The sequence below is a fragment of the Streptopelia decaocto genome (assembly GCF_964273445.1).
Source record: "Streptopelia decaocto genome assembly, chromosome: 1".
In the NCBI taxonomy this organism is placed as follows: Eukaryota; Metazoa; Chordata; class Aves; order Columbiformes; family Columbidae; genus Streptopelia; species Streptopelia decaocto.
The window spans coordinates 133,187,657-133,202,436 of record NC_138663.1 but is presented as its reverse complement, the minus strand read 5'-3'; the positions used below and the strand labels follow the sequence as shown (position 1 = coordinate 133,202,436).

General features: G+C 35.9%; 1 protein-coding gene across 6 annotated transcripts in view; it reads left to right on the top strand.

The window, feature by feature from the left end:
- ROBO2 (roundabout guidance receptor 2) overlaps positions 1-14,780 on the top strand; it is a 459,676-nt gene that overhangs the window by 365,756 nt on the left and 79,140 nt on the right. For all 6 annotated transcript variants that reach the window (XM_082046751.1, XM_082046748.1, XM_082046750.1 and 3 more), the window contains exons 11-15: positions 514-595; positions 1,301-1,466; positions 3,162-3,328; positions 7,618-7,739; positions 14,418-14,649. In XM_082046751.1, the coding sequence (XP_081902877.1) occupies positions 514-595; positions 1,301-1,466; positions 3,162-3,328; positions 7,618-7,739; positions 14,418-14,649 (769 nt within the window). The remainder of the gene's footprint in view (positions 1-513; positions 596-1,300; positions 1,467-3,161; positions 3,329-7,617; positions 7,740-14,417; positions 14,650-14,780) is intronic.

Genomic DNA, 14,780 nt, shown 5'->3' with positions numbered 1-14,780 from the left:
TGTAGAAAGAACAGCTGTTAAGTCTCAGCAACAATATTGGTATGTGTGGTGGCCTGTATAGGAATGACTTCATCTGTCATAACAGCCTTCCTGGCACTGGAAACTGTATCTCTGGGTCATCATGGGATAATGAAAGGTGAGATTTTGTCCTCTAAGAAGTTAATTGTCATCATATTGTTACCTAATTTCACCTGCATTTGTTGTAACCAATACAAAGACTGACACTGTCTAAAACATCTATTCTGTAGCACTTACGTGCTGTACTGGTACCATTAAGAATATGAAAATTAGAATTAAGAAAGTATTAGAAGCGAGTAATCTTTTCAGAGTTCTCTAAAAGTAAGCTACCATTAAATGATTGTTTGAAAATATCCAGTGCTCTCTAGTCTGGTGTAAAATGTAGGCTAAGTCCTGATTATCAAAAAACATTAAAAAAAAGGAAAATTAGAGTCAACTCTGTCAGCTGATTCTAAAAGGTTGTTAAAACTGCTCTTAACTGTTTTTCATGCCTAGCTGTCCGATACTGGGACCTACACTTGCGTTGCTACAAGTTCCAGTGGGGAGACATCTTGGAGTGCCGTGCTGGAGGTGACAGGTAAGTGATGGCCAGAGATGTTTTTCAGTTGGCACAAAATGAAAGTGTAGACTATATCAGAGCAGTCTGAGTCAAATAATCCATTCTAGCAATTCTGGAATTGAGATGGAGAAGGTTTAGGAGGGAAGGGTGGGTTACTTTACATGCCTTGCATTTCATTGTTATTATTTTTAAATGCCTATTGACGTTCCAACAATTTGTATTGTTGGAACAATTTGTATTGTCTCCAGTGACACCAGTATGCTATAAGTCTTCTAAACAGGAGTATTAATAAACTGTAGATTCGTTCAGTAATCGGCTTGGGCAAGAGAACTATTATGCCTACACAGAGTCGTATCAAAGTCCACTGTGCTCTCTGTGAGTACTGGAGTTGATCTGGATATAGGACCTTCCTGAGCCTTCTAGCAGATGAGCTTTTGATATTTATGTAAATTTCAGCAAATCTGGGCTTTTTTTGTTATTCTCTGTTTTCTTTTTTTAAAGAAAAAAAGAGGTTTTGAGTTTTGCAGGTTTTTTTGTTTCAGTAGGTACCTGAAGAATGATAGCTCTTCATCCAAAAATATAATATTTACTTATTTACAGATTAGTAACCTTGGTTATGCTGATTTTGCAGATGTTTGACATGTTTTTCCTTTTAATCTTCTACTTTGATCAGATTTATAAAATCAAGGATAAAAAGTGATTGTGTTGTATTTGCCCTTGCAGAATCCGGTGGAGCAACAGTCAGTAAAAATTATGATATAAATGACCTCCCTGGGCCACCATCCAAACCTCAGGTCACTGATGTTACTAAGAACAGTGTCACCTTGTCATGGCAACCAGGGACCCCTGGAAGCCTACCAGCTAGTGCATATATCATTGAGGCTTTTAGGTATGCGAATTATTCTACTTTCAATCTCCTTCCTTTCTAATTTTGCTTAAAGCTTGCTACCAGCTGTTCTACTGGTATTGTGGTGTTCTTTTGGACTTTACATGTATCATTAGAGGTTCATTAAAAGGCTCAACTCCTATGGCAGGCATTGATTTGTAGTTTTTTAATTGATGTTTTTAATTGATCTTTTTTTTTCTAAGTGATTAATTAGACAAGCGTCTAACTATTTCTTCAGGTCAACAGGAACATAACAGGACAATGTACTCATTATTTGTTACTTTCCCCTTAGTCTTGATGATCAGTGAGAGTCTCCTGTGGGAATGCTGCAGGTCAAACCATTTGGGCCAGTTTTATCTTGACCACCGTAGTACAAATTCTCTGAAAATAAATGGACAGTCCTGAAGCCTCTCTGCATGCTTTATTTGCTGTTCTTGTTAAATCAGCACTAATTAAAGAGTTAGAACATTTAAAACATCCATTTTACTGGCTTAGAGAGAATAAAACTTTTAACTGAAAAGGCTGGTGTTAACAATTCAGAATTTCATTCTGCAGTCTGAGGCTGAAGATAATCCAGCTGCTCCCTTGCACACAGCATCATCTGATATGTGGTAGGAAAGAACTCCTGGGCCAAGTATGTCTAAGCATGGGCCACACCTCTCACTTGTCAGTAATACATGGTTCGGAATAAAAATGTGCACATTCTTAAATGTTTTCCTTACTTAAGATGTTCAACAAATGACAAATAATTTAGTTCATCCTTTAATTAAAATTCACGCAAGAATTTGTCGAAATCATATGCATGCAAATTTAAGAAGTAATAGTGATAATGCTTCATCCTGCTATGTTAATCTGCAAAGAACGTTACTCTATGTGCACATTGTTGGTTTTGTTCTGGAACTTGCACTATCCCTTATGCAGTATATGATGAAACAATTAAAACATGAAACTATTAGCTTTCCATTTTGTTTTTCCTTTTAATATATTTAAAGATTTTTTTTCTGCTATACAACAAAGCAAAATAAAATCAAATTTTCTTTTTAAACTTTTGTGATATTTCACCCTAGATAAGCTTTAATGGCATCCCATCAATAACTTTAACAAAAGCCAGGGATTTTCATTTGAAGCTGTTTTAACAATCACAGTTGAAATCTCTTCATACAGCAGAATGTAATCTAATTATTATAATGTCCAATGGAAAATATAGTGACAGGAAAAATCTTCATATACTTTCTTTTACAAGCATGTTTTCAGACCTTTTTTTAAAAATTTTGAGCATTAGTTTAGCTCAAGGAGAATAATTTTCTTCCAATGACAATTTATTGCCATAATTTACTTAGCAGTATAGAAAATTATTCTTTTAACAGGATTTTCTTTTCTAAGGTATATGTTCAAGAGTGGCCTATTTATCATTCAAATTTACTTTACAGCTTTCCACGCTTTCCTTTTGCATATATTTATTTTAGAGACATAGCAAAGGCTTTTGCTTCTATTGAAAGGAGAAATACTTTTGACAGCTGAGTTATTTTTTTTAATCATGTCTTGGTGAGTTAACTGAAACAAATCTTTTTATTTTTACCCTGCTTTTACTACTTTTTCCTGTACTTACACTTGACATGTGGTTACAGAAGTAGGTCCTTTCCCTATCTTATTTTTCCTTCTATTAGTCTATAACCTTCAGCCCTCTTCTCATTGCAGTCAATCCGTGAGCAATAGTTGGCAAACAGTAGCTAACCATGTGAAGACCACTCTCTACACTGTGAGAGGACTGCGCCCCAATACAATCTACCTATTTATGGTGAGAGCTATCAATTCACAAGGTCTGAGTGATCCCAGCCCTATGTCAGATCCTGTCCGAACACAAGGTAATAGTAATTCTTAAGGCTTATGTACTTGGGCTAAAATGGAAAGAAGGAACTGAATGTTGACCAATAGGGCAATCTGGCCATTTGGCTTTAGCACTCTGACTGAAGGAACCATGAATCGAGCTTAACCAGTAAAGATGAAAAATAGATTAATGTTTGCTGTATCAACTTGAGGATTTGGAGAGATAGGTCAGCTCTTCAATCCTTTGTACGTTTTAGACCTTTTAATTTGCAGGTCACTTAGACCTGGTGTGCTCCTTGATGCCCAGCTTCTATTGAAAGCAAACTAAGTTAGGCACCCAAGCTTTTATGAAAAGTGCTCTGAATACCATCCTTTCTTCAGTATCTTTTCTCTCTGTGTTCTTATTTCTCCATTATTATGATAGGGATATACTATAATAACAAGTGCTTATGACAGACACCGTGATTATAATTAGTTTTTATCAAAAGAATTGCACAAAATATCTGTAGTGTATTGATTAATCTGGCCCAAACTTTAGACAGAGAATTCATGTAAATTAATGCATCTGCATGCTAAGAATATTTTGAAGTTATTCTGTGAAAAGTATAGGTCTTCCATTTATATACCTAGGTTTCTGAATTAGTTGTATTAATCCACTGCATAAGCCAAGAGAGAAGGTTGTAGTGAAATCCCTCTTTTATAGGGTGGTGACATAATTGATAGCTGTGATCTTCCATTGCATGTGTGCAGAGGATTTGATAACTATTGAATTCTATTCACAATACATCCAACTCTAACTGAGTATAACTGCCACAAATTTCTCTTCACAGCATGTTTGTTTGTTTATTTGTTGGCTTTGACAACACATTGCTCGAATACTTAATTCAAGAGTGTAATCCTGTGTTAAACCAGTTGGAATACGGGAATTAAAAATATTTTGGAATGTTAATGTTTTTCTGAGTCCAAAGTAATAGTTCCTCTCACAATTAATTTAGAATGAGATCCTCTGTCTCTGTTTATGGAAGACAGAGAAGTGTGTTTGGAGAGTCTGTGTGTCCTGTGTCAGATTCCATCATGTGCTGGTCTGGGATGGAGAGAAACAATAGCAGGGTGGTATTTCTTTATCACATTGCCATCACATCCATCCTCTCTCATCCCCATCTATTCCCGAATAAATCTGTCCTTAATAATTACCCCTCAAAATACTAATCATTGCTCTAAAAGGAGAAACAGAGCTGCTTTCTGAAAAGCTGAAGGAATGAGTTGGGGAAGGATTTCATGGCTTCACTATCCACGGAGTATCACAAGTTTTCTTCTTTTTCTTGCTCTCCCATTATTAGGGGGTGACTCATGCTTTTCATTGCACCAGTCTTTTAGTCTGCATAACTTATCACCTAGTTAAAAAAACAACTTTGTTTGGCATTTGAGTGTCAAGTATATACTTTTTTCTGACATACTGACAGGCAATTTGATTTCAGTAAAAACATGTCTTTTAATTATCTACAGCATGTGCTGCAGCTTCCATTTCCTGAAACTGTTTAGTAGTCAAGCACACTGAGACGTACAGGATTTATAGCTTCTTTGCAAGCCTACGGTTTAATAGAATTAAATCATAAAATCAATTGAAAATTAACATATTTTGATGTGATTTCTAATCATGCCTGAATTCAATTCAGGCTCACTGAGCAAGCTGACGCACAGTAGAAAACCTATTCACAGTGGCCATGGAGGAAAAAAAATAGCAACTATAACAGTGCTATATAATATTTAGCTTTAATAGATGAGCATTTAATTTCCTGGCATTAAGTACAGCAAATACAAGTAATAGGATTTTTTGCATATTTTCACCAGTAGTCAGGCATTTTCAAAAGGTTTACCTTGAATGACTTAAATCAAAAAAGGACAGAGAAATCAATAATTACTCTAAGAAAATAGTTGTTTCCTTGTTCAGATTATTAACAGACCAAACCATATATTAAAAAACACATTCGCTCAACTATATATAATCCTATCTCTGGAATTTAAATGACTAGCAACTAATGGTAAGTTCATTGGAAGCTGTTAAAAGAGAAGTTAGAGAATGTATGCAGCAAATTTAATTTTAGAGAACTCTTAATTGTCATCAGAATATAGCTTCTTGAGTCAGTTTTGCTTGATTCATGGTTTAATTATTCCAGTACTTGAAGATATAGATAGATCAACTGATTTTCCACCAGGAGTCTCCCAGCAATGTGAAAATGACATTACCAGACATTACACCTTGGGCATCCCGTGTGCATATGTTTCCAAGTGTACATACCAGAAAACAGAATTCCACATTTACATCTTCATACACATTTCTTACTGTTATTAGCCCATGTTTTTTCCCTTACTTTTTGGCATGTGTCCCATTAAAATGACGAAATGCAGTTTATACAAATAAGCCATTCCCAAGGCAATGTAGGTAATTTGTTGGTTTTATACCATAAGATAACTTAACCTAAAATGTGGCCATGGATAGCTGTAGGTATTTTATACTGAGGATCATAGCTTTTTGTGGATAGCAGCATAATTTATCATCCTGTAAACCAGTCTGAACTGCTGTCTTAGAGATTTATTTTATCTCTCTGTTTCTTGATCATTTTGAATAGACATAATTTGATACACAAGCTCCATATTTGGATTATGTTCCCTTCGGAGACCCATGGAGCCATCTTCATTTGAATATCAGTAGAAGTCTGTGCCAATATTGTTTTTTGGTGTATCAGAACCCACAACAATCCAGAATTATGAAGCTGAAACTACTTTCAACAGCTGGAGGCTTGTGATTCAGCCTTGGTTGTTACATTTAAAAGTTTCATTTTTAAGAGTGCTGTTATTTCTTCTTAATAATATTTAGAAGAAAAAAAGATATCACATACTGCATATTCCCATATCTAAGACCATCAGAGGGAAGAAAAAGACCCCTTTTTGTATGTATTCTTTTCACAAGGGCATGATGTTGATCCAAAAAGAAGGAAAGTGTCTTTGGCTAGTGAATCCCATGGGAAAATCAAGCAGAATTTACAGATGTTTATACAGGCATGACCACAAGGTATTGGGCCTTTTTGAATATAATCTGTGCTTGTGTTCTAAATCCCATTTCCTGGAAAAAAATACAAGCAAAATCCAGCAGAAATAATCAGCGTGTTTATTTCTAACAAGCATTATGCAATCCCCATAGACAACTGACATAGTAAGGGCATCTGTAACTGTTGACCCAGAACAGCCTTATAAGGTCCTTGAACAATCCATTGAAGGCATTCAGACTTCACTGGCTCCTAGAAAGTACCTTTGTTTCTGTCTAAGGTGGTAGGAAGGGATGTGCTCTGGTGATATATTAGCAAAGTGATACCTGTAGCCCAACATTCTCCTTTTGGTGCAGAGTAACAGAAAATGATGATTTCCAGGAACTATCACTAAAAAGACTAACTGCACATCTACTTCTCCATTTTCCAACACATATTTTGTATTTGCTATTCCTATTTAGCAAATGTAATGCAGTTTCATTCAGTTTAACACAATGGCATGACCCAAATATAGTCTCTAAGGATGGGGCACTAGGGCCAAATGTGGTGCTGGAGATGGAGTCACAGTTTTCTGTAGATGTATACTAAGAGATCTAATTCCTTCAGTTTTTGACTGGAAGTAACTTCCCCACACACTTTGAAGGAATCTTTGACATAGTCTTGAAGATAAATTTTTTGTGGTAGAGTGTTTTTGTTGACTTTTTAATAGATCAGAATCAGTTTGACTTTATCAATTGATTCCTTTTCATATTTGCACTAGATTTCATTATCTGTGTCTGTAAGGCAAAATTTGCTTTGCAGAAGAAAATGCTATTTTTAGTGTTTGATTTCCTGTGTGCATGGTATGTGGGGAGGGGAAGCTTAGAGAAAGCTTGGAAACATATAATGACTTAATGTCATGTATGCTGAAGTAAAGTTCCTTTTCTTCAATTACACTAACCAATTTGGTTCCAGTCATCTGAGTAACATTGTTATTATCTAAGGATTTTTGAACTAGTGAATATTGCATCTCTCTCATCACTTACTAGATGTGAGAAAATGTTGCCATTGAGTCTGAATACTCATTTAAACATCTTTATATTTCATTATTTCCTAAGCAGCTAAAGGTGAATGGTTTGTTTGCATTACTTGATATGCTTGGGAGTTCATATTAAAATGTTAGCACAGCTTTGTTTTAAAAACTGTACTATGAAGGGTGTTTAAATCAGTCATTCTTATTGATACCATATATAATTCTTGACATTAAAATAATGCTTTCATGTGTATGCCTGGCCTGGCAGATATCAGCCCACCAGCACAGGGTGTGGATCACAGGCAAGTCCAGAAAGAACTGGGAGACGTCATTGTACGACTTCATAATCCTGTTGTGCTGACACCCACAACAGTTCAAGTCACCTGGACGGTAAGGTTTCTGTTACTTTGACATTGCTTTAATTTTGCCTATTTATTCCTGCATTTTTTTTTTACTACCCTGAAAAGCTCCAGTCTCGACTTCAGTGTGAGTGTGCTGATAAACTAACATTATACAGGAATAGATATGTAGTAATGCAGTTATATTTTTATTTTCTCTTTCAGGTCAGGGAGGTTCAAAGCCTTCAGTGTTCAGCTCAAAGCAAGATAGTAGTCTGACTAGGAAAATATTATAAAAATGAATATACTTAACACTACAATCTAAAGGATAATTGATCTGTGGACTCATTACTGTGCATGTCAAAAAATAATCAAAGTTAAATATCAACATGAAATTGCTGTATGAAAAAGCACTTTCTGCTTTGCGACATAGGGACTTCTGACAATACCCTGTTATTTGGTGACCCTAAAATGCAAAAATAGCTTTCCTATAGGACACGTGTAGGAAAGTCAGAAATGTGGTGTTGATGCCTGACCCACTGCATATCATCTGGTTTTCCAGCATAAGCCTTACCCACCATCAGTGGATATCCTTTCATTATAGAAGACCAGAATCATTTTGGCATGACTTAAGAGCGTTTCTATTTGAGGGGTCAAACTACCGGGTAGAATTTCTGATGTAGTGTTGGGCTTTCAAAATGCTGTGTTTCCCTTCTTGGGGTTTGAAAGAAAGGATTTGTAACCATAGGAGAGATTTCCTAGGGCGCTGCACACCAAAAGAGTGCTTTGCTCTTGGGGCATGTGCCCCAGAGGAGGGAGAGCCACGGCTGGAAGAGTGAGAGAAATAGTGCTGCACTGCATGTCACTGAAACAGTTGTATTATATAGGATGAATTCTGCTAAAGGGATATTCACAATACTCAGGGATTGTCTTCTACATGTAATATTGCTAAGAGGTTAATGTGTACAGGGGATTATACAACAGGAGATAAGAAGTGTGGTGATAGATTGTGTATTATAGGGATTACTGTCATTTTTGCACAACTCAGCCATATTTGTGGGGGCTTATGCACCATCCCTGTGCTGACAGATTTGAATGGGCAGGGGTGGATTAGAATAAATAAAGAAACCCACAAATTTCTCATTCTTAGAAAATGTGTCACTGCAGTTTGCCATTGATCATTTCAACACTCAGCTTGTCTTTCTAAAAATGCTGCCTGTTTTAGCTACATGACTCTAAGACAGGCTGACTTAGGCAGCTTTGCAGCAAGCCCTTTTGCCCAAGCAGATTGGTCAGTGGTTTAGAAACTTCAGATGTTAGCAATCAGTAACTGTAAACCTGGATCACATCTATATGGTGCTCCTTCGAGTCCTTTCTTGGGTGAGAGCTATCAGGAATACAGTTTCATAGACTTGTCCTTGTTTTAGCATGTACTACAAAAGGAAACCTCAATATAAAACAATTCAGTTTTATGCAATGTAACCAATGTAATTATAATACAAAGAACTATGTGTGTCTGTCTGTGTATATTGATATGGGTGTGTACATACATATATATATATCTAAAATAATCTCTTGGTGCCCCCACTAAACAAGTAATGAGTGAAGAAAATATGGTAAAGGTAAATTGTTAGGGATGCTATGGATATCAGTTCATCGGGAAGATCCCTCAAAGTAGTGACCCTATGCAACCTTACAAGCATACGGGCCTCTGTGGAGACATTTTGGAATTGACCAAGGGAGGAAAGACACAAAAAAAAAGATCTCTGGAACAGCTAATTAGAAACTTTCCAGCAACCAGAACAAAACCAATTAATTAGCCATAGTCTCTATGAAAAAAAAAAGCCACTCTATCCAGAGAATAAAGAGTGCATGCTATTAATTTAAAATGGTTAGATAGTGAAGCTATGATACAAAAGGACAGAAGTGCCATGAGAGTCAGAAGATTCTTTGTGTTGACTTTGTGCAGTTCAAAAATGTCTGCCAAGGAACGTCCTTCATTACTGACTTTCTGGCATCCTGACTCCCAGGAAATTAGCACCAATTTCTCCCTCTTTCTGAGATTGCTTTGGTTTTACTTCCTCTCTCTTTTTTTTTTTTTTTTAAAAATTTCCATTTAAAATTTCAGAAATAGTTCTCTGCTACTGTGTTGCAATTTTAAAATATAGATATACACATATATTTTGTCTCTTTTAAAAGAAGGTCAGGCTTACAAAGACAGTGTTAAAAAAAAAGAGGAGGAATGTCAGAAGTTAAGCTTTCACTGTCCCTTAAATTTATCCCTCTTGTGCATAAGTATTAAAGTACAGCTGTAATTATCTGGTCACATACAGGATCTCTTCTTCATGGAACCGTTCAACATTTCTTTTAATGTTCTTCATTCACTGTGTGGTGCCAGGTCTTATTAAATTCATACCATTCAAAGCTTGCATTGAATAAAAAATTATTAGTTTGTCTCACATTCTTGCTTATCTGTCATGCTCTCAACCGTAACATTTGGGTGCTTCACAAATAATACTGACTTCAGCATTACAATGATAAAAATGTGTCATTATTCAAACTTTACACATAGCAAGGTAATGTGCAGAAATATTTATTGCTGATGAGACTTACAGTATCAGATATGCCCACTGTTATCAAATGGCTAATTTTAAATCCCGGGCTTGATTTATTTTAACTTTTATCAAGGCATTTATTATTGAAACAGCACATTGTGTGCTCAAAGTACTTTTTAAGCTGACCTCAATATAGTTCAGGACTTTTAGCCTCAGTTTTCTCACACTGGGCATTAAACCAAGAGTTTCATTAGTGGCCAAATGTGAAAAGTCTCCTAGTACTATAAAAAGAAGACTGGTGGCACAAGCAGGAATAAAAGTTCTTCAATATGGCAAAATAATTGTTGCTTTGAAATCCTGATTGCCTTCTGAGACTTATGAAACTACCAGGCAAGAAAGATAAATTATTTGCCTCTTTCTTTTAATTTGGCAGTGATTTTAAATGAATGCACTTCACTGGAAGCTTCAAGAGTAAACCCATCAGTTTTCCAGTGTATCATCCCCCTTTGTCTTGTTTCTGTAGGATAAATAAATGCTGATGTTGTTTACTGGGAGATTACTGGGAGTCTGTGCTAGCAAATTCAGCACAGAGTGCGAGGTATTCTGCCCAGATGGAGAATTGCAGTGGGTATTGATGTGGGAGCAAAGCATTAATTGGGTTATTTTGTAGTAGAAATTTATATAGTAAAGCGCATATTACAGAAAGTCTTTAGGGTGCAGATTGGCAGGTTTGCCCAAAAAGAGCTTATACTTGCAACATAAGCTGCATTATGAGTTTCTTGCCATCTTTTTAACAACCTAATAGCCTAATCAAATGATCTAATAGCCATTAAACCTGTCTCGTGTTCAGCTGCAGTATGTGCAGGTTTGAACACAGAGGGGAAATGACTTTCCTGTTCTGCAGAAATGGAGACCTGTCATCAGGTTTGTAGGTACCTCCTGCCCTACGTATTCATTGTAAAAGAGGGTGAGAAGGAGAATGCAGGACCAATTATGCTAGTAGGTCATCTTAAAGCATTAGGTAAGAGCTGAGCAGAACCTGCCCTGTAATTGCTCTCTCCTGTCTATTAAAGGAATATCTGCATTTTCTGCCATCTCTCTTTTGAGGGAGAAAGCATATCTTTAGCCAGACACTGTTGCAGCTCTTTTGAGAGCATGTCACTGCCGCTTGTACAAATTCAAGCGTAGTTAAGCATGTCATAGGCAGACTAGAAATATTCTGATCCCAGTATTCAGTGCAGAGAGTTCCTGCAATATCTGTAATGCCAAGTACTTTGTAAGAGGAAGTGGCAACCATTTGCAGAAAGAGAAAAAGGAGAATACCTAGAAATGATTACATTGTTTCATCAAATCACAGTGCATGTTTTGGAAACTCTGCCTGTGTGTGAACATATACCAGACCTATAGGGCTGTTTGATTCTTAGCACAGCTGAATGCAGTTCTTTGATGCTAAGCATATTTTTATGCTGTTGGTATGACATAACAAACAGAGAAAATTATGAAATCACAGGCTTTAGGCATATACATATATATAGGCATACACACATACAATGTATATGTGTATACACGTATATGCATGCACACACGTGTGTATGTGTATGTGAAATATATCTGTGCTATACCACACAAATATCTCTGGTTAATCCATGTAATGATTCAAGAGTAATTTTTTACTAATCAGTAAACTCCAAACGAAACAAAAAAATCCACCTTTCACAATAAGTGAAGTTTCCGAATATTTTGACTGTATGAAAGTTCCCGTTCATTCCGACTAGCTTTAAGCGGGTGTGTCAGATAGCTTCATGTCCTCTCCTTGATACAAAATTTGACTGGATGTTTTTAGAAAGCATTAAAAATGCATAGTATTTTCTTTCACAAGTACCCTCACAGACCCTGAACAATGGAATCACTGTCAATAATCTGAAGTTTGGGCAGATCATTCAGCTCTGTTATAATCATGCTTCTGATTGGAAGCTCCGTGAAACTTGTTTGAGCCTCCAATCAAGCTGTTTATAGTACCCATATATGTAACAACCTTTTTGTACTACTGCATTCTGTTTTCATGTTCCTTGTATTGTTTAGTTTTTCAGATTAGAAACTCAGAAGTCTAGGAGGAAAATAGGTGTATGAATGATTTATGTGTTACTTATAGGTAAATAGATATGGAAGTGTGATAGCCTCAAAATTAGTATACTCTAGGTATACTGTAGGGCTCCAGTTCTTCAGGGTGTGTTTGTGTTTGTACCATGACGTAAAAAGCAATTTCCATAGTGTTTTGTAGCAGCACGCTGTTACAGTTCAGCGTAGTCAATTCTGAATTTTCAGATGTTCTCCACTAGGCAGCAGTCAATAAAGCTTAAAAGCTCAGCAAAGGCTAAATGGAAAGTTCTAACAAACTTTTGACATCTTTCAGCATAGCTCGTAACTCAAAAGTTAGGCAGGAATCAAACTTAATATTTGATTATTAAGCATTATAGCCTTATATGTAATTTAAGTTGAGAATCTTTATTACAAAGTGCACAAAAGAATTGTTATTCCTGAATTTTGTAGTAAACATGAGGTTCGTAAAGTCTTTATGTCCGTAAAACATTTAATTAATGAAAGTCGAACATGGATAAAAACAATTAACTCTGATTTACAGACTCTCTTCATCTGGAAACAGCTGCTTAATGTTCTTCTTAAAAACACAGCTTGATTCTTTTGGTATTAACAAGCTATTATTGTGAGTTATATCCCTCTTTCAGTGCATAAATTCACTTAAAGTGAATGTAGAGAAGTTTATAAAATACAAGCTTAATGTTGTTGTAACATATGTTGCAAGGTTTTTAACAGTGACAGTTTTGATGAAAGACATTTCTGCTTTGCTCTCATAAATAAAGCTTTCTTCTTTCTTCCCCTGCTTTTTAATGTCTTAAGAATCTGTGTCGCCTCTGAATACCTCAATAAACTGTAACAAGGTTATAGAAGTGGAATAGGCCCTGGTTTGTGTTTTCAGCATTGAATTTGTTTATTCTTAAGAGAAGTCAAATTTAACTCTAATTCTGAAGTATCTTTGAGGTAACAAATTGTCAAGAACAAAAAAAAAGAAATCCTGTTTGTTGAATCTTAGTTGTAACCAAGAAATTTACCAAACAGCTAGTCTTATTATTTGTGCTGGACTTTCTTTAGCTCTTTATTTGATGGCTACAGAAGCAGCTGGGTTTGCTTTTATTTTATCCATTAAATTGTTTTGACTGGTTTTTGGGTTTTGTTTGTTTATTTTGGTTTGGTTTTTTTGTTTGTTTGGGGGTTTTTTTTGTTGTTCTTTGTTTTTCTGGGAAAATTCATGCAAACATCATAAGAGCTCGAATCATTATTTGGTGCCTTTTTTTACCAACAGAAAAGATGCATGCAACGTCTCCAAGATAAAATGCATTTTAAGTTTTTCCTTCAAGTAAAAAATCCTCTTCATAGCTATGATAGTTTAGAATTTCAGCTTTTGCCTATGGTCCAATCTTGAATTGTGCTTGCCTAGTAACATACAAAATATAGGCCAAAACCAACATTACCTCCATCTGATGGTCTGAGAGCATCACAACCTCAGGATTCAAAGAGGCTGCTTAGATTGTGAATGCAAGAAACAGCACATGTCCTTGGAAGTTGTTTTCTCTGCATCTGTCTTATGTTTATTTTACTCTCCAGAGCATCTCATGAAAAGATGAGCTGAGAGCCAAGTAATGAACTAACTGAAAGCATATAGGGTATCTTCAAAGACTTGTCCTTTTCTGAAATGAATTTGGTTTTCTTCTCATATTTCAGCACATTGGTAGCCAAGTTTAGTAAGTTTACACGCAGTAAGCACTATGCCAAAGTTCTCTTTTCATTATTTGTTGCAGGGACAGGGCCTTGTTTTATGATTTAAGGTGGTATTTGTTATAATAAATAGAGCTGGTGAAAGTGAAATAGAAAGAAATGTTCTATAGCAAGTAATGTGAGAAGAATGTTCTGTATAGACAATTAATCAACAGTGACTTATGAGAAGGCAGATTGATTTTTAAATTCCACAGCTTAAACAGCCATTAATTTTCTCTTTTTTTATGAGGAAAAACATATTTTAGGCAAATGTTTTGTTTTCTTTTAATATAGTTGTGCTACTTTAATATGTTTATTGACGTATTATTTAATGCCATTTCTAGGTTGACCGCCAGTCCCAGTTTATTCAGGGCTACCGCGTAATGTATCGCCAGACGTCTGGCCTACCTTCTCCAGCTGTATGGCAGAATCTGGAGGTCAAAGTCCCAACGGAGCGCAGTGCTGTCCTCGTCAGCTTGAAAAAGGGAGTTACTTATGAAATTAAAGTTCGCCCTTATTTCAATGAATTCCAAGGAATGGACAGTGAATCAAAGTCTGCTCGTACCACAGAGGAAGGTTAGTACAATGGTCAGAAAAGCAACAGGCTCCATACCTAGAACTGGAGATTAGATCAATAGTGACCATTTTGGTTATTGTGTGTATGCATATGTTCAGCTCTATTTCTTCTACATGATTTCTGTTTGTTA